The sequence below is a fragment of the Carcharhinus amblyrhynchos genome, chromosome 16 (assembly GCF_965287045.1).
Source record: "Carcharhinus amblyrhynchos chromosome 16, sCarAmb.v2.hapA, whole genome shotgun sequence".
NCBI lineage: Eukaryota > Metazoa > Chordata > Chondrichthyes > Carcharhiniformes > Carcharhinidae > Carcharhinus > Carcharhinus amblyrhynchos.
This window is the reverse complement of record NC_137339.1, coordinates 50373388-50397135: the sequence shown is the minus strand read 5'-3', so window position 1 is coordinate 50397135 and position 23748 is coordinate 50373388. Positions and strand designations below refer to the sequence as shown.

The window sequence follows — 23748 nt, the reverse complement described above, 5'->3', positions numbered from 1 at the left end:
GAGACAGTGGGGGGGAGAGAGAGCGAGAGTGGGGGGGGAGAGAGAGAGAGAGAGAGAGAGAGGGAATGCTGAGCGAATACAGCACTGTAGAGAGTTTTTATGATGAGATATTAAGTGGCCTGTCTGTGTGATGTAAAAAAAACTCATGTCATTATTTTGAAGAAGAGCAGGGGTGTCCCAATCAATAATTATCCCTCAACTGAACCATACAAACAGATGATCTGGCCTTTATCACATTGCAGGATGTGGGAGCTTGTTGTGTGCAAATTGGCTGCAGTGTTTACTGCCTCACAACAGTGATTACTCTGTACTTCATTGATTGCAAAGCATTTTATGCCCAGTGGTTGTTGATTTGATGTAAATCTTTTACTTCATTGCTGTTTTGAGAGTTTGCTGTGTGTGAGTTTCAGACATTACAACAGTGAACACACTTCGAAAGTACTTTGCTGGCCACAAGGCAATTTGAGATGTCCTTAATCTGATTTTGCTCTCTTGTCCAGATGACGGAAGAAAATGTTCGAAAACCAGGCAATGGCAGCCTTAAGTTGAGCCCGAGAGGGACCCAGTCCCCGGCCTCCAACTCCGAACAATGTAAAATGTTCTTCGATGCCCTGCAAATGGCCATCACCTCGTTCAACAACAGCCTCAGTGGAAACCAGTCCGCAGAAGTTTTAATCAAGAACAGCAAGGCGCTGATAATGATTGGCCAGAAACTGGCGGACATGCTGTGTCGAGAGACAGGGCAGATGACTGTTCACAAAGAGGTGGTCAGTAGAAGCAACCAGTTTTGTGGAAGGGTGCAAAAGGTTGCACTGGCAACCAAGCACGCTGTGATGCAGCAAAACCCAATGGCCAGGCAAGAGATAAAGGATCAGTTGGCAGAGCTATCCCAGCAGGCAGAGCAGCTCAGGCTCCTGGTACAGTAGTGTTAAAGGGAATCATCACATTATTTTGTTTAGCATGAATAGCCAGTTTTTATGACTGGGGGTAGGTATTATATAAAAGCATATTTCAATGCTGGAGCATCACCATTAGTCATCATTTACGTATAGTTCATCACAAACCTGCAGCACCAGAATTCAGATTCGTTCCCCTCTTTTTCACACCACCAACATCTGAATTTGAACTGTTTAACAGTCCTTTAAAAGCTAAGCTTAGCTAAAAAGGAACAGCTTTATCCAAGTTTTAAAAGCCAACATTAAATTCAGCAAGCAAACTGCAGTCTCTTTGACCCACAGGAAGTGTGGCTACATCAGGGAATATCTTAAAATTGAAGATACAAAGTGGTATAAAATACAGAAGCAGGCGTTCTTAGCTGGGGTCGCACACTCCCAAGGGGTCTATCAAAAATAACCAGAGATTGTGTGAAATAAAAGACTTATTTGCGAACAGAGCAGTCAGAATCTGACCTGGGATAAGCGGTGGCTGAGATGCTGTATTAGTCGAGAGATGGAGGCCAACAGGACTGAGTCAGAACCAGGCTCTTTCTGTCTTTGTTCAGGTTTGCATAGCAATGTGGTGAGAGAGAGAGAGAAAAGGAAAGAGAAAGAGATAAAAGCAATTCAGACTGCATGCGAGGTAGCAGCAAGTGGTGTTTGGAGGTAACGAATGTCGGGAAATCCCAGAGGGGGGAGGCTAGGGCAAAGATATATCATGAACAATGTTGAGAATCAATGACAGAAACAGACAGTGACTTAAAGCTTCAACTCTTATTCACATGTTTAAGATCTGACTAAAATCTGAAATTTTCCATATATCCATTTTTTCGATTGTGCTTCTGATCTCTCCTCAGTTCTACCCTGTGTGTGTGATATCACTCTCTCCACACACCCCACAGCTGAGTTATTCTCTGCACTGTCCAAATTGTGGAGTTGAAATTGTGACTCGTACCACATTTATACAGTCAATGCAGTAAAAGCTTAAATCACAAAGAACTTGGAAGGAGAATGATATATCTGTGGTCAGGCAGTGTGGAGAAAAGAGAGAATCTCTGCCTGAGAAGTGGAAATTTTGGAGGATGGCAGCCAAGGTGTAAGTAATACAAAAATTATAAATGTATGTAATTGCATAACTAATTTTTCTACAGGAAGTATCTGGTTGTGCTACGGCAGGCAGATCAGTGGAATTTCATAATATAGGAGGGGTTATATTATAGGAAGGGTGTTCAGTAGCAGAAAGATTGAGAACCTGTGATATAAAGCAGTGACTAAGAGTATCTATTCCATAATGTTGCTACATCATTCAGGAGATAGGAGATGCAATATCTCAGTTAGCGGGAAGGGAAATCTGAGAGGTTGATGTGTGCTTCTATCGCTGTCTAACTCCATGATTCCCCAATACTTCTGTCTTTTCTTTACATCTGTACTGAGGTTGAAAATAAATGGATCTGGCACAGGGACGGGTGCAAAATAACATTTGTATGAGATGGACATTCTTCTCTTCACTAAAGTGTGCCTCATAAGTAGGTGAGCCAACAACAAAGAGGGCTTGGAGGGATGGTTGGATACACTCACAGACAGGCCCATAAACAGCTGAGAATATGGTCAAGGATGCTTTCCCCTAGCAACAGCTAGTTGCACTACCCTTTCCATGAGCAGCACCTTTGATCACAAGAGTGAGGAGCGGTAGATAATGGGTGAGTGCGAATCAGCAGGGTGGAACATGTCTGTTGATTTGCCATCACATGTTTTGTATTATCTCCCAAGACAAATTTTATCTCAAGTTAGCTTTAAAATCTCAGCAGGTCTGGCAGCATCCGTAAAGAGAGAAAAGAGGTGACGTTTCGAGTCCAGACAATCCTTTGTTAAACTTTCAGAAAGGATCGTCTGGATTCAAAACATCAGCTCTTTTCTCTCTTAGAGATGCTGCCAGACCTGCTGACATTTTCCAGCATTTTCTCTTTGGGTTTCAGATTTCAGCATCCACAGTAATTTGCTTTTATCCAGCTTTAAAATGCATCTCTTTCCTACTCACTGCACAGAAGCACAACTCAGTCTACTCCAAGTGGATTTTGTGATCATTTTCTCCTTTGCATGAGGGAGACAATCCTGAGCTCGGCGCTGCATACCTGTGTTTAATGGTTTCCTGGTTATGATCTATACCAAAACAAATGGTCAGTTCCTCTGACTAGGTACTCGACTCTATTTGATATAAATTAGATCAAAACGAGGTTCTGGTTAGTCTGCACCCAGGCAGGACTGAATAATTTCAGGCAAATCACTCACTGATCATCAGAAAAAAAACCATGAACAGAATATAAAATGTTAGCTATTGATGGTGCCTTCGTAAACCTGAGGAGGGGGGTTTGTAGTTTAAGAGGAACAGAGAGAAAGAAATCAGCCAAGGTTTACATTTCTCGTATCCAATAACTCCGGATTGGAAAGTGCCTGTGTTTGTTCGGAGGGTGAATCGGCTCAACTTTGATGCAGACCACTGTTGAATATCCCAATGACACTTCCTCTCGAGGTTCCCATAATAAATGGGCACTCGGGAAACTGCACTGCCATCTTGAAACAACATTTCAGGAAAGAGCAGGACTGGGAAGGAAAACAAATCGTGACTATTTATGCATCTTCTACCAACTCATTTCCACCTCATTCATTATTATCCAACATTCTAATGGGCTGATTAAAGAGTAGTTGCATTGTGCCAGGTATAGCTAGGAGGTGGATGAAGTTCCATCTCTATATTTCTGGTTACTCTTGTTCTCATCTCTGTTCTGAATGAAAGCCCTCAAACAACATTGGAAGGCAGATCTCAGCTTGTAGGTTGAAGGGCTCTGAACTGAAAACAAACCACAAATCACTGTCTTAAAAAAAAATTTAACAGAAATCCAAGAAATGAGATTTCGAGAGGGAATAAAGTACTTCATTATATGATGCCTGTAAATATTGTACATAAAAAGGACTGATTATAGGAGTAATGATTTATATCGTAATACATGAGAATTTGCTAAAAAATTAATCTCATAGGATTTATAGAAGATGTTTTTAATGAATTGATTTTTTAAAAGAACAGCTGTGTTTAAATTACAGTGAAGGTTTGGGAAACTCCTCACGAAAAATGAGGAGCACTGAAGCTCCTTAGTGTTTCTGTTTGTTTTAATTTTGAATAATAATGATAACATTAGCTGACTGAGTAAAAAGCAGATTGTGAGCTGGACAGTAGATGTAGTGCTCTGGTGAGAGTAGGCTCAGTCAGACTAAGTCTTCAGCTGGAGATCCATTTCCTTTCTTTGTGCTGTAATATTCTGTAGGTACGCCAGTGATCCTTAATTGCATTAATCCAGCTCCCTTGCGCTGCAAAGCTCTATAGCACCTCTGAACCACATCCCTGCATTACAGAATATCTCTACTGATATAAATCTACTTTCGCACACAAGAGGGTTCAGTAATCTTATCATACCCTGGTCCCTTTGTTACTGACTGTATCTCAAATAATATTGGACCAGAATTTGCTATCAAAATAACAGCAAAGATACTGGTTCCTGCTGTTATTTATGTGTAAATGGTACAGCAACTCTAAGCAAGGAAGAGATGAATGATCTAATGTGAACATCCAGTAGTTGCTGTTTAGCTGTGCTCTTCTGCTGTTAGCCATTTTGCTATCATCATTGAAACGCATTGAATGGCATTACATTGCTGCCTTACAGAATAGATAATAACTAAATGTCTGGTCAAATATCTAGAGTGAGTAATGTAAATAGCTTTTGAACAACATGCAAGTCTTTAATTGTCAAACTCTGGTACTAATAATTTGTTCCTTCAGGTTTATAATTTTCAGGGCAATTTTAAAAATGTCAAATTCTAATCTTTATTTTCACAGAATCCATAGAATCCCTTCAGTGCAGAAGGAGGCCATTTGGCCTATCACGTCTGTACTGACCACTATCCGACCCAGGCCCTTTCCCATTAACCCATATATTTAGATTGCTAACCCCCTTGACACTAGGATCAATCTAGCATGGCCAATCAACCTAACTCGCACATCTTTGGACTGTGGGAGGAAACCCACGCAGACACAGAGAGAATGTGCAAATTCCACACAGTCACCCAAGGCTGGAATTAAACCAGGGTCCTGACACTGTGAGGCAGCAGTGTGCTGCCCATCTTTCTCCTAGTCTGCTCTTTCTTTCCTTTTCTTTCTATGTATGATTTCACACTGAAGTTCGCTCCTTTTATTTCTCTATATATTTCCTACTTCTTAAATCTCATTGGCTAAGAAGATCCCATTGTTCACCAAGGTCCCAGATGCACCATTTTCCCTTGCTATTCCTGCTCCCATCAGCTCACACTTCCAACCTGTGGATTTTTTTTTGAGTTGAAGGATGCAGGGTCAAGTCCAACAAATGGCAGGCGTTAAGATGCCTTTTTGCATCAACATTTAATTCAGTAACTCTTACCTCCAACCAGAACCCTGTATTACAGCCCATAGAAATTGATGTGGAAAACCAGCTCTCTTGTACTGTTGGATTCAGAATCTTGTCTCCTTTTCCCCCACACCTCTCCCTTCTCCATTACATTGTGTTACTAACAACAATCTACATTTATTTGGCACCTCCCACAATATAGTAAAACCTACCAAGACACTTTACAGGAACCATCAGGAACCATACTGAATCACATAAGGCAATGTTAAAACAGATGATCAAAAGCTTGATCTAAGGGCTGGGTTTTAAGGAAGGTCTTAAAGGAAGAGAAGTGGAGAGGCAGAAGGGAATTCAAAAGCCAATTCCAAATTCCTAAACAGATAAAGGCATGAATGATGGAGTTGAAAAGATCAGGAATACACAACAGCAGAATTGGAGTGAGAAATCTTCTAAAGGCTGAAGAAAGGTACAAAGAGGGGAAAGTGAGGCCAAAGAGGGATTTGAAAATAGGACAAGAAATTTAAAATTGAGGCCTTACAGGACCGGGTACCAATGTAGGTTAACAAGCATGTGTGTGATTATTGCTATAGCTATGAATCTCATACTGTAGGGCTAAGTGAGGCCTTCCACAGAATCCTGTCTTGTATCAGTAAAAGTACCATCAACAAGTACAGCTCTTTCAGCAACTACTCTCAGTCTCCACTGCCAGTAGTTTCAGTATTCCTCATAGAAACAATTTTTTTTTCTGGCCAGAAATCATTTTTAATAGGCTCACATTAAACAATGCCTTGCAACCATTTAATATGCACAGGTTTTCAATGGTGATGGTCACAGTATAATAGCAATTTTACTTTTACTTCAATACAGCTGTGTTCATATATCTGTGCATCTTTTAAACCTTTAGTTGAAGTTTGTTAGAATTCCAAAGTGGTGGTATTCCAAAATTGGTGCATAATGCACTGTCTTACACCTTCGAAGACATACATTTGTCTTAAAAAAAATCTTCACTTTAGTAATGAGAGAATCCTCTTTTTATGTAACAGTAGTGCTGGTTCAGACATAGCCTTTCCAAAGGGGTTGTCGCAATGAGATTATACTTATGTGAGATCTTCATTTCCCTGACTTCAAAATGTGGGATTGAGCAAGAAGCTCCGTTTGTTTTATGGTCAGTATTATTCTTCTCAATAGTTCTGGACTAGCAAAGGGGCAGGATCAAGTTATGTAATACCCCGCACAATCAAAGAACCCAATAGTACTCACTGGCTGCATACCCAAATGCAGAATGGGCACATATAGTAAGGTACTGAGTTACTGTGGAACCATATCTCATTAGGGGAGAGCAGAATTCTTGGAGTTAGAAGAAAGACTTGCATTTATATAATACTTTTCAAGACCTCAGGATAATTCATTGCACTTCACAAAAATTCACAAAAGTTCCTATAAAGTGTCAGTTAAATACTGCTGAAGTGCAGTCATTGCTGTAATGTAGGAAATATAGTCAATTTGGACACAGCAAGATTCTACAAACCACTATAAGATAAATGACAATATATTTTAAGTTTAGTTAGGAATAAACGTTAGCCAGGATGCTGTAAGATTTTCCTACTCTTCTTCAGATATTGCCAAGTGATTTTGGTTTATAAATCTTATCCCAATTAACAGCACCTCTGACAGTGCAGCACTGTGTAACCCTAGAGTTTGTGCTCAAGTCTCCGGCCAGGGGCTTGAACTCCTAACCAAGTGAGCTACCACTGAGCCAAAGCTGTCACCCAAAAAAACGGCTGTTCCTGGCATTAGCACTTGAACAAATTGAAGTATGTGCTTGGTTGATGCTTTTTTGTAGAACGCTCCAGTGTTACTGTACAAGGAATTGCAGATGTAAAATTCAGAATTCTTTGTATCTCTGATCTATGCAGTTATTATTGTGTGTAATATTACATTATGCTCAAAAGGTGTTGTTGTCTGACCTGTTCATGATCAATTTTTGTGTTTTTGTACATTTTCATTAAAGTATTGTTTCCACAGTTGGTGTGCCTTTCACTCTAAGAGACAATTCATTTATTTAATGCCTTGCATGGAGCAACAATTTCTTACTGACATCAGAGATCTAAGTGGGGAAGCAACAGAGGCAGATCGATTGAAGGTGCTGGCAAATAGGCGGACTTAAGGGGCTTTTCGGAGAGGAGGGAAAGAAAAGATAGCGAGTCATGGCAAACCGGGGCTGAAAGATGTTGACCTGCCTCAAAACGCAAGGCTGAGGAGAAGTCACATAAGTAGTGTCTTCAATCTTCAAAAAAGATTTCAAAATTAATAAATAACCTTGAAAGGTAACATTTTAAAATAAAAACTTCAAAACAGACATCTACTTAGTTTTAGATGGAACCCAGGACTTTAATGTGAGTTCAGAATGGGACCAGGCTGAAACACTCTCCAATGGTGGCGACAGATACCGGAGAACAGAAGCTAAGAACAGAGGATAGGAACAGGAGTCAGGAAGAAGAGGGATTGAGAGCAGGAGCGGGAGCAAGGCTGCGGGTGAAAGGAGCAGTGGAAGAAAACTGTGGTGGTAGTACGGTAAGGGCTTTTAAAGCAAGAATGGAGGATGCAAAAGGCAACCAGAGGAAAAGGGACTTCAAAACAGAATTTCACCCTCATTTCCCTTTAAGATTAATCTTTTCTCAATGTTTGGAATGTGGAACTTGCTATCAGCAGGATTCATTGAGGTGAACATCATCATTGAGAAGCTGGATAGGAAGGAGCACAAAGTTATGCAAATAAGATTAGACAAAGAGAAATTCGGCGAGGGAAATTCTTTAAGGATGTAACTAAGAGTTGATAAGGGAGGGCGAGTGGATGCGGTTTATTTGGACTTTCGGAATGCTTTCAACAAAGCGCCACATAAGACATTAGCAGGTAAAATTAAAGTGCATAGCATTGGTTGTAGGGTACTGAGATGGATAGAAAATGACTGGTAGGAAAGAAACAATGTAGGAATAAACAGGTCACTTACTGACTGGCAGTGACTAGAGGGGCACCGCTATATATTTTAATGAGTTAGATGAGGGAACTAAAAGTAATATCTCCAAATTTGCAGATGACACTAAGTGCTGGGAGGGTGAGTTGTGAGGAGGCTGCAGAGATGCTTCAGTGTGATTTGAATAAGAGAAGTGAATGGGCAAATGTGTGGCAGAGACAGTATGATGTGGATAAATGTGAGGTTATCCAATTTGGTAGCAAAATAAGGCAGCAGCTTATTATCTGAATAGCTCTAAATTAAATGGGGGGGAATGTATAATGTGACCTGGGTGTCCTCATACACCAGTTGCTGGTGTAGCAGACACACGGAGTCAGATACTGGGCAGGATTACATCAAACACAAATATACCTGCACACTTTCAGACATCAGGCAGAGGCTTTTCCTCATCTCAGCCCAAAATAGCCTACACCGCATCCTGAGACTGTGGCCCCTTGTTCTAGACACCCCAGCCAGCGGAAATAACATTCCTGCATCAAATCTATCCAACTCTCATTAGAATTTGATATATTTAAATTAGATCCCCTCTCATTCTTCTAAATTCCAGTGAATGCAGGCTCAGTCCATCCAATCTTTCCTTATATGACAGTCCTGCCATCCCAGCAATCAGTCTGCTGAATATTTGCTGCACTCCCTCAATGGCAATTATCATATCCTTTCTTAGATAAGGAGACAAAACTGTACACAATACTCCAGATTTGGTCTCACCAAGGCCATGTATAGCTGCAGCAAGACATCCTAGCTCTTGTACTCAAGTCCTCTTGCAATGAAGATCAACATACCATTTGCCTTCCTAACTGCTTGCTGTACCTCATGTTTGCTCTCAATGATTGGTGTACAAAGAACCAGGTCCCTTTGTGCATTTCCTAATCTATTACAATTTAAATAATACTCTGCCATTCTGTTTCTCCGTCCGAAGTGGATAACTTCACATTTATCCATGTTAAGCTGCATCTGCTATGTATTTGACCATTCAAATTGTCTAAATCACCTTGAAGCCTCTTAACATCCTTCTCACCGCTCACATTCCCATTAAGTTCTTTGTCATCAGCAAGCTTGGAAATTACATTTGGCTCCCTCATCCAAATCATTGATGTAATATTGTGAACAATTGGGACCCAAGAAGGGCCAATCTTTCTGGGACTTTGAAAAAGACCAATTTACTCCTATCATCTTTCCGGTCTGCTAACCAATTCTCAGTTAATTCCAATATATTATCCCCAATTCCATGCACTTCAATTTTACACACCAACATCTTATATGGAACTTTCTTTCTGAAAATCCAAATGCACCACATCCACTGGTTTACCTTATCTATTCTATTAGTTATGTCCTCAAAAACTCCCGTTTGTCAAACATGATTTCCCTTTGATAAACCCATGTTTACTTTGTCTAATTCCACTGAATTTTTTTTTAAATCACATTTTTCATAATACTCTAGCACTTCCCTATTGCTGATGTTAGGCTAACCAGTCTGAAAATTCCCAGCTTTCTCCCTCGCTCCTTTTTTAAATAGTGGGCTTACGTTTTCCACCTTCCAATCTGTCAAGACTGTTTCGGAATCCACAGAATTTTGAATGATGACAAACACCACATCTTTTATTACCATGGCTGTCTCCATTAGTAGCCTGGGATGTAGATGATCAGATCCAGGGGGTTTATTAACTTTCAGTCCCATCAATTTCTCCAGCACTATTTTTTAGTCTTATTAATTTCCTTAAGTTCATCCTTCTCACTAGAATCTTGGTTTATCATCACTTCTGGAAAGTTATTAGTCTATTCTGCTCGAGGTGGAATGGATTAATTCAGCAGCCTGAAAACTCAAGCTGCTAAGAGTTAACTTACTGCCAGTCTGTAAGAGGGTGGTGCAATGGCTGGTTTGTTTCAAATAAAGGAAAACTCCACTGCATTTTTAGAGTACATTCAAATTCTAATCTTTGGGAAGAAATTTCAACTTGAACCTTCTAAATGGAAACGCTGGTTTGTTTGATTTTTTTTCTTTAATCCAATTAATAATCCTCTGAGGTCTTCAACTTAAAATGCTGAAACACCACACACAAACGGCAATTTAAGGAAGAAAACACATTGAAGTTCTCTCTCAAATTCTTCATTGCACACAAACACAATCAAAATGACCAGTTACATTTCTTCAGCTCCTATCACTGCTCATTAAACCCCCAGGAGTAACTCTCTCTAGAGCAAAAGATTTGTGTGAGTTACATCAATTTAATTTTCATCTTTTAAATTATTTGACAAAAATAAATCAGTAATTGAACCTTTTGAGTCCCCAATCTAAATTTTTATCTGACATGGCTGATATGTCTATAGTCCAGACCTCCCCCATTTTATGCCGTCAGTTCTGGTTGGAAAGTGGCCCTTCCACCGACCTGTTAGGAAACAGTCCTCACCTGGTTTTTTTGAAATGGTATCACTGTTTTACCCTAGTTAGGAAACTGGTTTAGCCATTTTTTCCTGCCGGTTCTTGTTCTTTAGTTTACCCGGAAAACAAAGAAAATAATCTCTTCCTTCTTGTGTACCTAAGGAACCAAATTGTGCATGTGCCATGTTTCCTTTAGTTACTACATTCTATGTACACCAAAATGCCAGTTCTGACCCTTGGAATGACACTCCACTTCCCCCCAACTGTTCTATCAAACAGGTGGCAAATGAACACCCCCCCCAACCCCATCTGACGACGCCTGTTGTCAATCCAGTGCCAGTGGCTGATATTGCAAGGATCCTGCCAACTACGTCAAATGGCTGCAGTAAAAGATGAGGCCCCTCAAGTCTGAGTTCCAGCAAGCCATTATTCAAGCATATGCTAGAGACAGAAAACCATAGATTGCTTCGGCGCCTCTCTCGCAGCAGGGAGTTTGTAGCACATATTTATAGTTCTTATCTTCCTACTTCTCATTGTTTCTCATTAATTTATCTAACCAGGTTATTCTAAAAGGTGATGCTTACATCATCTCACCGCTTAGCCTTTAGTTTCCCTTATCGCCTTATCCTGTTCAGCAATGTCTGTGAAAGCTGTTGCTGTTAGAACTGCTGAGCTAACTGCTTTTGGAACTATCCTTGGCCAAGAATTCCATCATGCCTAAATAGTGGAAAAAGTTATCATCTTGAGAAAGACCTCTCCTAACTACGCTAGTCTACTTCAAAACTGCTAATCTCATCTTGATATCAAATTATTCCAATCAGTTCCACTTCAACATAGATACAAACACCCACATACACGATGCGCATGGAGACACACATCAGCTAAAATTATATCAGATGCAGTTGAAGAATTTTCCTCTTAACTCAATTTGCATTGTATGCTATGTTACGAGTGCTGCGCTAAGTTCTTTGCTCTTTTGATTTCAGTTTCATGCAATTTGTCCTTTATCATAGTCTGCCTATACTCTACATAGATGAGCTTTAACCAGATGATTCATGACTATTTTCGAATAACCTTTCATCACAGTTCTCAGAATGTACAAGAAACGATCCATGGTTAATTTATCTTTTATTATTGCATACAAAGTTTATGATCTACATTTAGGTTTGCACCACTCTTTTGTACAACATTCAGAGAACAAAGTAAACAAAAAAAAGCTCATTTGAACGCTTTCAAAATGTAAAGAAAATTAAACTGTAAACATGACTTTTGTCCCCTCACAAAATAACTCGGTGCTGAAGAAAGCTTTCCAGTGAACTCAGTGCTGTATTGAGAGGACCCTCTGCCGATTTGTGTTGCTGTTTTGGGTGCAAACAGTGCCTGGAAATAGCTTGGATCACTTCAACTAACATTAACATTTAGGCAATGTGATCATCCCTCCACTCATGCATCTGAGGATATGCAGACTCAGTGGTGCTCACCAATTCTTGTCAGCATATCAAAGATTTGTCTAGTTTCTTTTGTTTTTAAAACTTGCAATCTGGAAAACAGAATCTGCCATAAGTTTTAGTGTGGCAATGTGACCACCAGCATGGCATTTATGACCATGATTATTGGGTTCAAAACCAATACATGATACCACATCAATGTGGCAGTGGTTCATTTGAGTAGTCAATCTGTTTTTGACTGCACGACTACAACACAGTTTCAGCAGCAAGACAGACTGAACAGACTAACGGTAGCAGTAGAACCCATTGGTAGCATTACAGGACCCTACAAACATATACCAGCCACCAAATAAATCAAAATATTGGCGAACATTTCAAACTACCAGAGTTGGGTATATAAATGTTATGGCAGTGCATCTTTCCTGTCTTCAATCTTGGGACAAACAATTTTGGCTGCATTTTGTCTGCAAATTTAGAACGCGAATCTCACTGCTCATTATGCATCTTCCACACCTGCAACTGCACGAGATCTGATGAGAATGGTTGGGTAAGTTGTACATTACACATCACGGACTAAGGATGAGTGATGTGGGTATTGTTGAATGAAGCAAACGCAACAACAGATGATTTCAGTTTAGTCCCCCCAACCCTGCTCATTCTGCCTATGACCCATAAAGGCAGCAATAGGAAGAATCTGCTTAAAACATCAACAGAATTTTGTTTTCAGAGCTACACAAACTAGACTACTAACTATACACTACACACCTTATTCAAGGTGAAGGCAGCGTAATAAATACTGCAAATGCAGGCCGCCAGTCAAGTCTAGAATTTAGATTAAATGACAAGAAAGTGAATTTATTTAGATGTGGATAACAATTTGCATCAAAAATAATCAATTGTTTTGGAAAACTATCACAATCTCCTTCAGTGAGACAAACCTTTCCTCAGGTTTGAATGGAATGGTGGTGTTGTTTTGCGCTGATGAATGGCTTTTTAGGTGTGCAAAACATAGATTTTGCACATTTCCTGGGAATAGTGAGTAAAGACGACAGACTACAAAAATGTGAGAACTGTACCAAGTTACACCATAATCAATAAAATGGGCAACAAAAAAACCCAAAAGATGCTTAAAACAACTGGAGCTTGAGAGTCCCTGAATACCCATTACTGAACCCGTGAAACGGCTCATTGCCTGGTGATTAAAGTCTCAAATGACCTTTTGTTTTAAATGGTTACATTTTGGTGAACAGCCAGTGTCTGATTCGGTTTATTTTTAAGATCAGTGCAAAGAGTTTGTAATTAGGATTGTAGGTCTTCAGTAAGTTAAATGGTGCATTTTTCTAACAGCTTAGTGTTGGATTTAAAAGGCGCACTGCCAAGAGGCCTTCCTTCAGGAAGAATGGAAGAAAAGCCTGGACTGTAAACAAAACTGCTATTCCCTCACTGCCCCACTCATTCCACATTTGATGACTGATGCATTCGTGGAATGGGATCATCACAGTTGTACTAGTGAAAGTCTTCCAAGTCAGTGTCACTGGAAAGTCCACCAGAGTGGGAGGGGCTAGGAACCTGTAAAAGGGGACCTTTCTCGGGCTTCCATTCTACTTGAACAAAACCAAAGATGCAGCAGCCCACAAGTGCAACAGGATCTCAAACTAAATTAAATAAATGGATATACTAAATTGTAGGAGTCACAGCATTAAATCGTGAATAATCCTTTTGCTTTGTTCGAATACCTCAATAAATAGAATTCTGACCTAAACCAAATGGGCTGGGTTTTAACTTCATGATTTTCTTTTTCCTACCTACTAATGTAGGTATGATTTTTGTTCATCAAAGCTAGGTAACATTTTATTACAACCAGATCCATTAGTAATAGATTATTCAAGACATGAGATTCCACCTCATATGCAATGGATCCATCACAGAAGTAATGTCCTTACACAGTAATTAGGAAATATTCGATTTCCTCTCCAATACTGGGGCAGTCTGATGCCAGTTTTGTCCACAGGATGATTGTACATTGCAGCAGCTTCAGGCTAGCGACCACAGTGTAAACTCTAGTCCATGTGTTCCATCTTAATGTTCAATCACTCCCAAGCTTGGGGTGGGAATTCGTTGACATCTGCCATGACCTCAATCGGTGCTTCTCTGTGGTTATACATTAACTTCAGCCTCATCCTCAGTGGGTGCTTTAAAAGGGAGGGAAAAAACACTTTAGGTCAAACTTTAATATACTGCTGAACCCCCAACTATTCATCACTTGCACTCTGGGAAATTTCATTTTACTGAAGATGATGTTTCCAGGACATGGTTTACTCATTAAAAATTGTTTTGACAATACTATGCTGAGATTATTCCAACAGTAGACACAACAGCAGAAATATGAGGCTTCAAGGTTGATTTGACACATCTAGATAAATGACTTTCTGCAATGGATGGCCCAGGCATCTGACAAACTCAATTGAGGGACAACTCAAAGATCCAAATCTGCACCTACTTTGTTCAGCATCTGTTAAGAGAGCTGTAATTTCACTGCTGGTCACCCTTTGACACACCAAATTGCAATTGCCAATCGGGCTTGATTTTCAGAGATTCTCCACTGAGTGACAAAGAGAAACACCAGTAGGCTAACAGCCCCAGGACTTTCTCTAGCACGTCAAAAGCAGAGGCCTTGTGAGTGGGTCACCTCAGTACAAGTTGATGAAAGTTACTTTTGGTCCCAGTTTTTCTTCCTTTTCCCCACAATAAGTGCAAAAGTTATGTCACAGTATGATTTCACAAACACTAGCTCCACATACACAAGTGTCAGTAAACTCTTCAACCATGCTGCAATTCCAGCAGGACCTGATCTTTACTCAGCAACTTCATGCACATCCACTTACTAGCACTTCCCATTCTTAAAGTCAAGGGGCATGTATAAAGATGCTTTACAATGGATGCAGGTCTCAGATTAAGTACCCATTTAGCTTAGATAAGTGAGCTGTTCCACTTCTATCCAACCTATGTTCTTTTGCATTTGCTCATTAGTGAACCAAGGAATTGAAATCTCATCCCAAGCAGTTTGCCCAAAAACTCGACTTCTTGTCCGGAGGTGAGCATTCCTCCTTAGGGACTGTCCTGTGGCTACCTGAAAGTAATCACTGTTTCCTTGCAAGCCTAGGTAGGAGCATTCAATCACAGCTTCCCTTCAATTTCTTCAGCTAATGTGAGGGAACCTTGCTGACTTATTTCCTCTCTAACCCACTGCGTCATGGTCAGCTGCAGCATCTTAAATTCAGTAAAGTAGTGGAATCGAAGACATTCTAGTATGTTAGTTTTATAGTGTTCTGTACATTCTTCAATGAGGGAAGCTTAACCTGAAAATATCAAGTGGTTTTAATGCAAAGAAGTTTAGTATCAAATCTGGAATTGCTAACATAATTAGTTTAGCAGTAAGAGACAGTTAAATTTATAGATTAAATTACAACATGTATAACAAATGTAGACTTGCAAGAACACTTACTCCCTGTAACACTCAACTGCCCCCAGTTTTTTTGTTGCTAACTTATTATAAAATAGTACATTCTCTCAGCAGTGCCATGGGAAATCTATTAGAATTAAATAAAGTCAAAACAGGTGATAGTGACTGCAAAAACTCAAGCTCATGAGATAAGTTCAACTGCTGGTTTAGTCACAGATTAGAAGTACATTTAACTTTGATTTTCTTCTGCTGGTAGTCACAAGGCATCAACAACCCCTGTACATTACATAATTCAACACTAGAGGGGACCAATGATGCACGAAAGCAACAGATATTGTGATATGTACCACAAAACACCGCAATCACTTCCTGCCACACTGAAAATCCCCTAGTCGCCACCTGTCTAACTCTAACGGGCGGCAGAGTGGTTAGCACTGCTGCCTCACAGCACCAGGGACCCGGGTTCGATTTCTGGCTTGGTAACCCAAGCCAGAAATCTGTCTGTGCAGAGTCTGCATGTTATCCTAGTATCTGCGTGGGTTTCCTCTGGGTGCTCTGGTTTCCTCCCACAGTCCGAAAGACATGTTGGTTAGGTGCATTGGCCATGCTAAATTCTCCCTCACTGTATCCGAACAGGTGCTGGAGTGTGGTGACTAGGGGATTTTCATAGTAATTTCATTGCAATGTTAATAAAAGCCTACTTGTGACTAATAAACTAAAAACTTTTCCCCTTTTAATGATAGCTTGTCAAAAGCTCAGCACTAGATAATTTTAAAGAAATAATTAAAACTTTAAATTAAAAGCTCAGAAGTTACATCCTAAAAAAACCACAGAAGGTATGTCCTTTGAACACTAACAAAATGTCAACATATTACTCTAAAGAATGTGTATACTTTTGGTCATACTGTTTATCAAATCATTTCAGTAACTTGCACAGTATCAACATGTAAACTGATCGATGAACTCTTTCCTGTGATAGACATCAATTGGAAACTTCAGTCCATTCACCTGATAGTGCACTGCCTAGTAAAGTCCTAAGTCATGCTGATCAGGATAACCCCAGGATCAACTCCTGGTGTCTGTCGAGTTATGGTGGTAAGCAGCTACTATTGCCCGCTGTGCCCTTTAGCTGGTGTGGGTCGGATAGAACACAACCAAGACTCCAATAGAACAACTGGAGAAGTGTGGACCTTGGCTGAGAATAATACCAAGTTCAACTGAACTGCTGCCGCCACTCCTGTGTGGACTCTCAATTTGTATTGGCACTAGAGGATGAGCTGGAAGCCACGGCTCTGTACTGCAGCAGGAAAGCTCTCAAAGCTAGGAGGAGGAAATTAGTATAGAAAACAAAATCGGCACAGACTTGCATGTGGCATATAAAACTGTTCCCATATTGCATCCTGATACACAACATGAATTGACATATTCAGACAAGCAATTACTGTAAAATATCCCAACCTAATTTATAAATTTAATTGAATAGAACTATATACAAAGAACTAAGAGGTGATGAGACAGCATGAGAAAACATTTAAAAGGGGTACATGAACAAGTTGAGGTAGGAGAACAAACTTTACCTTTTGTGAATTAAGAACCCTCATTAACTGTGTGACAGCTCCAGAATTCCTGGCAGGAATGATGCTGCCACTGGGAGACATCAACTGCAACTGGAAAGACTGCAAGAAAACAAGATAGTTGTAATTATTTCTAAGACTTCTTAATTTTTTTAAAGTGGCCAACTCTTTTTCTCCCCCTCTTCACCATTCATACATTGGGTCTTTCCTGACATACCATACTCTCCAGAACCTTATCCATAGTACTGAGTTGGCAAGCTATTTTACTGTGGGTTCAAATAGCCAAGTTCAGTGCTGTCATCATCACCTGATGTCCAAACCTGCAGACTTCCAATAACAGTTTCTCATGAATATTCAGCTTCAGGTACCTTGGCTAGTGCTCTTCCCTCTATTCCAAGGAATATTCAAGCAAACTGCAACACTTCCAGTAACAAACATAGTATTGGACAGGAATTATCCCTGGGACCTTTCAAAATCTAAGCCACAGGTACACTGATCACCATTAGCAATCAACAGGTATACTTCAGCAGCTTGCATTTATATAGTACCCTTAATGTAGAAAAACAAGGCAGAAAGTGTTTTTCAGAAACATAATCAGATGCTGAATCAAAGCAGAGATCTTGGATGGGGTGGTCAAATGAGACCTTGAAGAATGGGAGGATTCAGGAGAGAATTCCAGAATGTAGGAGTCTAGGTAGTGGAAAGCAAGGCTGCCAACAGCAGGATAATTAGAGGGAGAGACACATTCGAAGCCAGGGTTTGGGGGAAGGGATTGCAAGACTGGTGGTGGGACGAGGCCATGAAGGGATTTAATACAAAGACGAATGACTCAACTTCAAGGCAATAAGGGATTATAAGCCAATGTAGGTTAGTGAAGACAGAGGCGTGGGTGAACGAAACCTGCTATAATATAGAGTCATAGAGGTTCACAGCATAGAAACTTCAGCCCAACTTGTCCATGCTTTTTTTTTTAAAACGCTAAACTAGTCCCAATTGCCCACAATTGGCCCGTATCTCTCTATATCCACCTTACCCATGTAACTATCTAAATGATTTTTAAAAGACAAAATTGTACCCGCCTCTACCATTAACTCTGGCAGCTTATTCCAGATACTCACCACCTCTGCATGAAGAAATTGCTCCTCTGGACCCTTTTGTATCTCTCCCCTCTCACCTTAAACCTATGCCCTCTGGTTTTAGACTCCCCTTACCTTTGGGAAAAGATATTGACTATCTAGCTGATCCATGCCCTTTAGACCTCTCAGCCTTCTAAGCTTCAGAGGAAAAAGTCCCAGACTATCCAGCCTCTCCTTATATCCCAAGTGCCAGTAGCATCGTAGTAAATCCCTTCTACATTGTTTTTAGTGTAATAATATCCTTTCTATAATAGGGTGACTAGAACTGCACACAGTATTCCAAGTGTGGCCGTACTAATATCTTGTACAACTTCAACAAGACGTCCCAACTCCTGTATTCAATGTTCTGACCAATGAAACCAAGCATGCTGAACGCCGCCTTCACCACTCTGTCCACCTGTGACTCCATTTTCAAGGAGCTATGAACATGTATCCCAAATCTCTGTTCTGTAACTCTCCCCAGTGCCCTATCATTAGCTGAATAAGTCCTGCCCTGGTTCAATCTACGAAATTGCATTACCTCACATTTACCTAAATTAAACTCCATGTACCATTTGCCAGCCACTGACCCAATTGATCAAAATCCCGCTGCAACCCTAGGTAACCTTCTTCACTGTCCACTATGCCACTGTTCACTGTCCACTTGGTGTCATCTGCAAGCTTACTAACCATGCCTCTTATCTTCTCATCCAAATCATTAATATAAATGACAAGTAACAGTGGACTCAATACTGTCCCTGAGGCTCACCGCTGGTCACAGGTCTCCAGTTTGAAAAAAAAACCCTCTTCAACCACCCTCCATTTTCTGTCATAAAGCCAATTTTGTATCATTTAAAGACCCCATCCTGGATCCTGAGAGATTTCACCTTATGCAACAATCTACCATGCAGTACCTCAAAGGCCTTTCTGAAATCCATGTAGACAATATCAACTGCACTGCCCTCATCTACCTTCCTGGTTATCCCTTCAAAAAACTCAATCAAATTTGAGAGACATGATTTTCACTCACAAAGCCATGCAGAATGTCCCTAATCAATCCTTGCATCTCTAAATGTCTCTCAAAATACCTTCCAACAACTTACCCACCACAGGTGTGAGGCTCACCAAACTGTAGTCCCTCAGGCTTTTCCCTGCAACCCCTTTTTATCTATGGACTACAAAAGAAATTCCAGTAGCAACTATGTGGGGCAAGAGAAGTCATTGTTGGAGATGCTTTAGCTATGAATAGGTAGGTCAAGGTTTCATACGTGAGGGCAGGTGTGCTAAATTAGAAAAGGAGAGAGGCAATAGAGGATGCACGGCCCCAGGGAAATCGAGTTATAATGCATCATATCCACCCTCAAGTCATCAATCGTACTTTGATTTAGGAACTGGGCTGTGGTGGTGAGGAAGTGTGACTAGGTTTCAGGTGGACCAGTAGTTTACAAGGACTTTAAGAGATGAAGTTTTCTTTTCAGGGGGCTGCCAGCACAATTACTGAGAACACAAACTAACACGAGGGCTAGTTAGAGAAGTAGGGCAATCGGGAGTTAAGTGGAATTGGGCTCAAGGGTGCAACAAGTGTCTCAGACAAGATAAAGCACAAGGGGAGATAGGACAAGAACACAAAGTTTGAGGCTTTACCACAGTTTGGTATAAAAGGAACAAGGTAGCTGAACTAATAAAAGCAAATTACTGCAGATGCTGGAATCTGAAACCAAAAGGGAAAATGCTGGAAAATCTCAGCAGGTCTGGCAGCATCTGTAAGGAGAGAAAAGAGCTGACGTTGAGTCCAGGTAACCCTCTGTCAAAGCTAAAAGGCATAGCAAGTGGGAGATATTTATACTGCAGGGTGAAGGAAAGAAAGAAGTCATAATCACAGAAATCAGGGGGAAAAAACTGCTAATGGCAGTCCATAGAGAGAATAAAGGGTGTGAATGGCCAAACGGTAGAGAAGCTACAATTAGAGGCTGTGATAGATGAAGACTGGGAGGGAGGTGGGGGGAGTATAATTTAGAAACAAGAGAGAGGAAGCAAAGGGGGAAAAAAGATATGCAGAGGGAGGATAAAGTCGGGGGGGGGGGGGGGGAGAAGGAGAGAAAAAGAGTGGGGAGGGGAAGAAAAATGAAGGCAGACAATAAAGAAATAAGGTAGAGAACAGTAATTTTTAAAAAAATGGAAACAAAGGAGTCGTGGTGGAGTAGAGCTCATCAACTGAAATTGTTGAATTCAATGTTGAGACCAAGAAGCTGTAATGTGCCTAGCTGGAAGATGAGATGATGTTCCTCCAGTTTGTGTTGAGCTTCACAGGAGCACTGCAGCAGACCAAGGCTAGGCATATGGGCATGGGAGCAGGATCATGTATTAAAATGACAAGCAACCAGAAGGTCAGGACCCTGTTTGTGCACAGACTGAAGATGCTCAGCAAAGTGGTCACCCAGTCTATGCTTGGTCTCTCTGATACAAAGATCACACTGGGAGCAGCAAATGCGATACACCAAACTGAAAGAGGTGCAACTGAAATGCTGCTCAACATGAATGTTTTGAACCTTGGGTGGTAAACATGGATGAGGGAAAGGGACAGATATTACACCTTCTGTGATCGTATGGGTAGCTGAACTAATGATTTGATAGAAATAATAGAAAACTCCAGCAACACACTCCATCGGACTTGAAGAAAACCTTCTCCCCAACCATTTCGCCCCAGAACTCGATCTTGCATTTGCATTTGTCGACCAAAGTAAACTGTCCATACAAACCTTTGGTACGGCAGCTTGTAAAACAAAGTTGCTCATGTCCAATTCAGTAGAATTTGATGCTCGCAGGGTGATGAACAGCATATTCGTGTTTGCTTTGGATCGTTCGAAAGAAAATTCTATTTTCAGACCATTTTGATCATATGCGATGATAGAAGGTATACCTGGAACAAACAGCAACCCTTAGCAGATTTTTATTTATATAATTTCTGTAAAACTTCATTTTTAGAACAATGACTCATCAGGTCTGCCAAAGCATCCCAATGTACAATGCTTACAATGAATTACTTTTTAATTACAACTACCGATGCTGCTCGTCCCCTTCTTTGAGCATGAAGAACAGTCAGATGAAATTTCATTGAGCATTTCATCTGACAAATATCATGGTCAACAATGTTGCATTGATGTGGCAGACCAGTGGATATACTCAAGTTCAGGAGTAGATTATGCACCCATAACATTTTGGCTTGGAGTCCAGAGTGCCACCACTGAGCCACACTGGCACTGTGTTAAACTGACCTGAACTGTTTGTTCTTTTAAGAAATCCCTGTACAGCAATGAAGTACAGCTTAAAAAGAAATCAACATGAATGTCTGGAAAACAAGCATCACTGAGCAATGAGTATAACATTAACAGGCCACCAGTTTAAATCAATTTTCTCTACTAGAGAAAAGGAGTATTCTGCTGCTCTCACATTCATTACAAAATCTCAGCTGAGAGATTGGACAGGAAGTTACCAGCTGATGCTCTGCAAAGCCTGCAATCCAAATTCTTTTCATTTTTGTCTGTTTCTCTCCTGAACCAGTCGATCCCTGCTGGGGTCTAGTTGCATTCTCAGGGAAGCACTCTCACTTGAGCTGCTATTATTTATGTATTCAATTATATGGGGTGAGGCAAGTTGGATTAAATACTGTCCTCTCTGGATTTTCCTCCCCTTTCAGTATAAGGATGCTGAGGCCACTGTGGTAGCCTGGCTACTCCAAATGAACTCAGCACTGACTTGAAATTAGACCCAAAACCTTATGGTTTCAATTAGCTTCACCAAAATGGCCCATTTGAAGAACTCAGTTTCCATGTGAGATCACTTGTTATCCATAAGAGGATATTCCTGTCAAAGCTTCTTCTAACCATGCTTACAGAGCTCTCCATCTGCCTCACTGGCAAGTAAGGGCCACTTAAAAACTGCTTGAATATTGTCATGCAACCTCGTTCCTTCTATTTGCAGCCTCTGCCTCATTGGTAGAGTCAACCTGGGGTGGCATGAGGTGTTGATAACTGGATCAGCTACACGCGAAGATCAAACAAGATGCAATTTCAAACTAGAGTGCATTGATATCTATTTAAATATGATTCATAAACCGAGTATACACTAAAGTGAGATCGCCATCATTCAGTGTGAAATAAACCCAAAAACAATACGCTTGGTACTGATAATTTTTGGCTGATATCTTGATTTTTATACAGACTCTGACCACAATGTCATTTAAATATTTTGTTTCATAGAATCCGTACAGTGCAGGAGACGGCCATTCAGCCCATTGAGTCTGCACTGACAACAATCCCACCCAGGCCCTATCCCCATAAGCCCATGCGTTTACTTTGCTAATCACCTGACAGTAATGGTCAATGTAGCATGGCCAATCCACCTAATCTACACGTCTCTGGACTATCGGGAGAAACCGAAGAACCCGGAGGAAACCCACGCAGAAATGGGGAGAATGTGTAAACTCCACACAGATAGTGACTCGAATGCTGTGAGGCAGCAGTGCTAACCACTGTGCCACCGTGCCGTGTTTATATCATAGCCCAAGATTTGATGGGATAATTCATGACCACCAACAGCATCTCACCTTCTAATCTATTGGTTTATGTTCAATGCTGCGCTACATTCTCCAAGATCCCACACTGATGAAAATGTTGACACCAAGAAGAAAATTAACGAACGATCCAGACAGCAATTACTTAGGATTTGAACTTGGTGATTGGAAAACCCAGAGGTGGTTCAAACTTTAGCAAGGAATTGACAAAGCCATTTCACAAATTCATCAAACCCATTAAGAATTTATAGATTATGGCTGCTCAGTCAAAAAATCTTTCTTGATTCTTTCAACAGAGTCCCAAATGAGGTGAGGGATTTTAAACAAAAGATAGTCAGTAAGAAACAGCTGATTAATGGAGGAATGAAGAAAAAGACGTCTCCTTTCATAGTGCAAGTTCATGTGTCTTCCACTAACTAGGACCCACAGTAACTGTACTGAAGATGGATTTTGATTACAAGCAAAGGGAAATGGACTGGACAAGGCCCTTGTAACTGACAGGGTAACAGAGTTTAATCTCATCAGTTTGGCTGCTGAGGCCCCAGTATTCAAGCTCAGTGCCTTGTCCACTTGATCAGTCCTCTTCTCAGAAGAGCCTTCAGTTTATTATTTTTATAATCCCATCTCCATCTATGTATGCTAGTGTCTCGAGAACAAATAGAAATGTCTCACGATCAAATGGAAATATCTCAAGAACAAATGGAGAATCCACATTAAGTGCTTTTGCCACGTACAGCTATATTGCAAACAACTCCACGCATGCTGTTTCATATTATTTTGTGGTAGTCTGGGA

General features: G+C 40.6%; 2 protein-coding genes across 4 annotated transcripts in view; one reads left to right on the top strand and one right to left on the bottom strand.

The window, feature by feature from the left end:
• LOC145353730 (cas scaffolding protein family member 4-like) overlaps positions 1-1853 on the top strand; it is a 116417-nt gene extending 114564 nt beyond the window's left edge. Inside the window, exon 7 of the mRNA XM_080204498.1 lies at positions 501-1853. Within this exon, the coding sequence (XP_080060624.1) occupies positions 501-926 (426 nt within the window). The 3' untranslated portion in view covers positions 927-1853. The remainder of the gene's footprint in view (positions 1-500) is intronic.
• Positions 1854-11893: 10040 nt separating this feature from the next.
• Positions 11894-23748, bottom strand: part of LOC145353998 (AP-1 complex subunit gamma-1-like) — a 116054-nt gene continuing 104199 nt past the window's right edge. For all 3 annotated transcript variants that reach the window (XM_080205066.1, XM_080205067.1, XM_080205065.1), the window contains 3 exons: positions 21142-21302; positions 17271-17369; positions 11894-14422 (listed from right to left, as the gene is read on the bottom strand). In XM_080205066.1, coding sequence (XP_080061192.1) covers positions 14321-14422; positions 17271-17369; positions 21142-21302 — 362 coding nt within the window. In that variant the 3' untranslated portion in view covers positions 11894-14320. The remainder of the gene's footprint in view (positions 14423-17270; positions 17370-21141; positions 21303-23748) is intronic.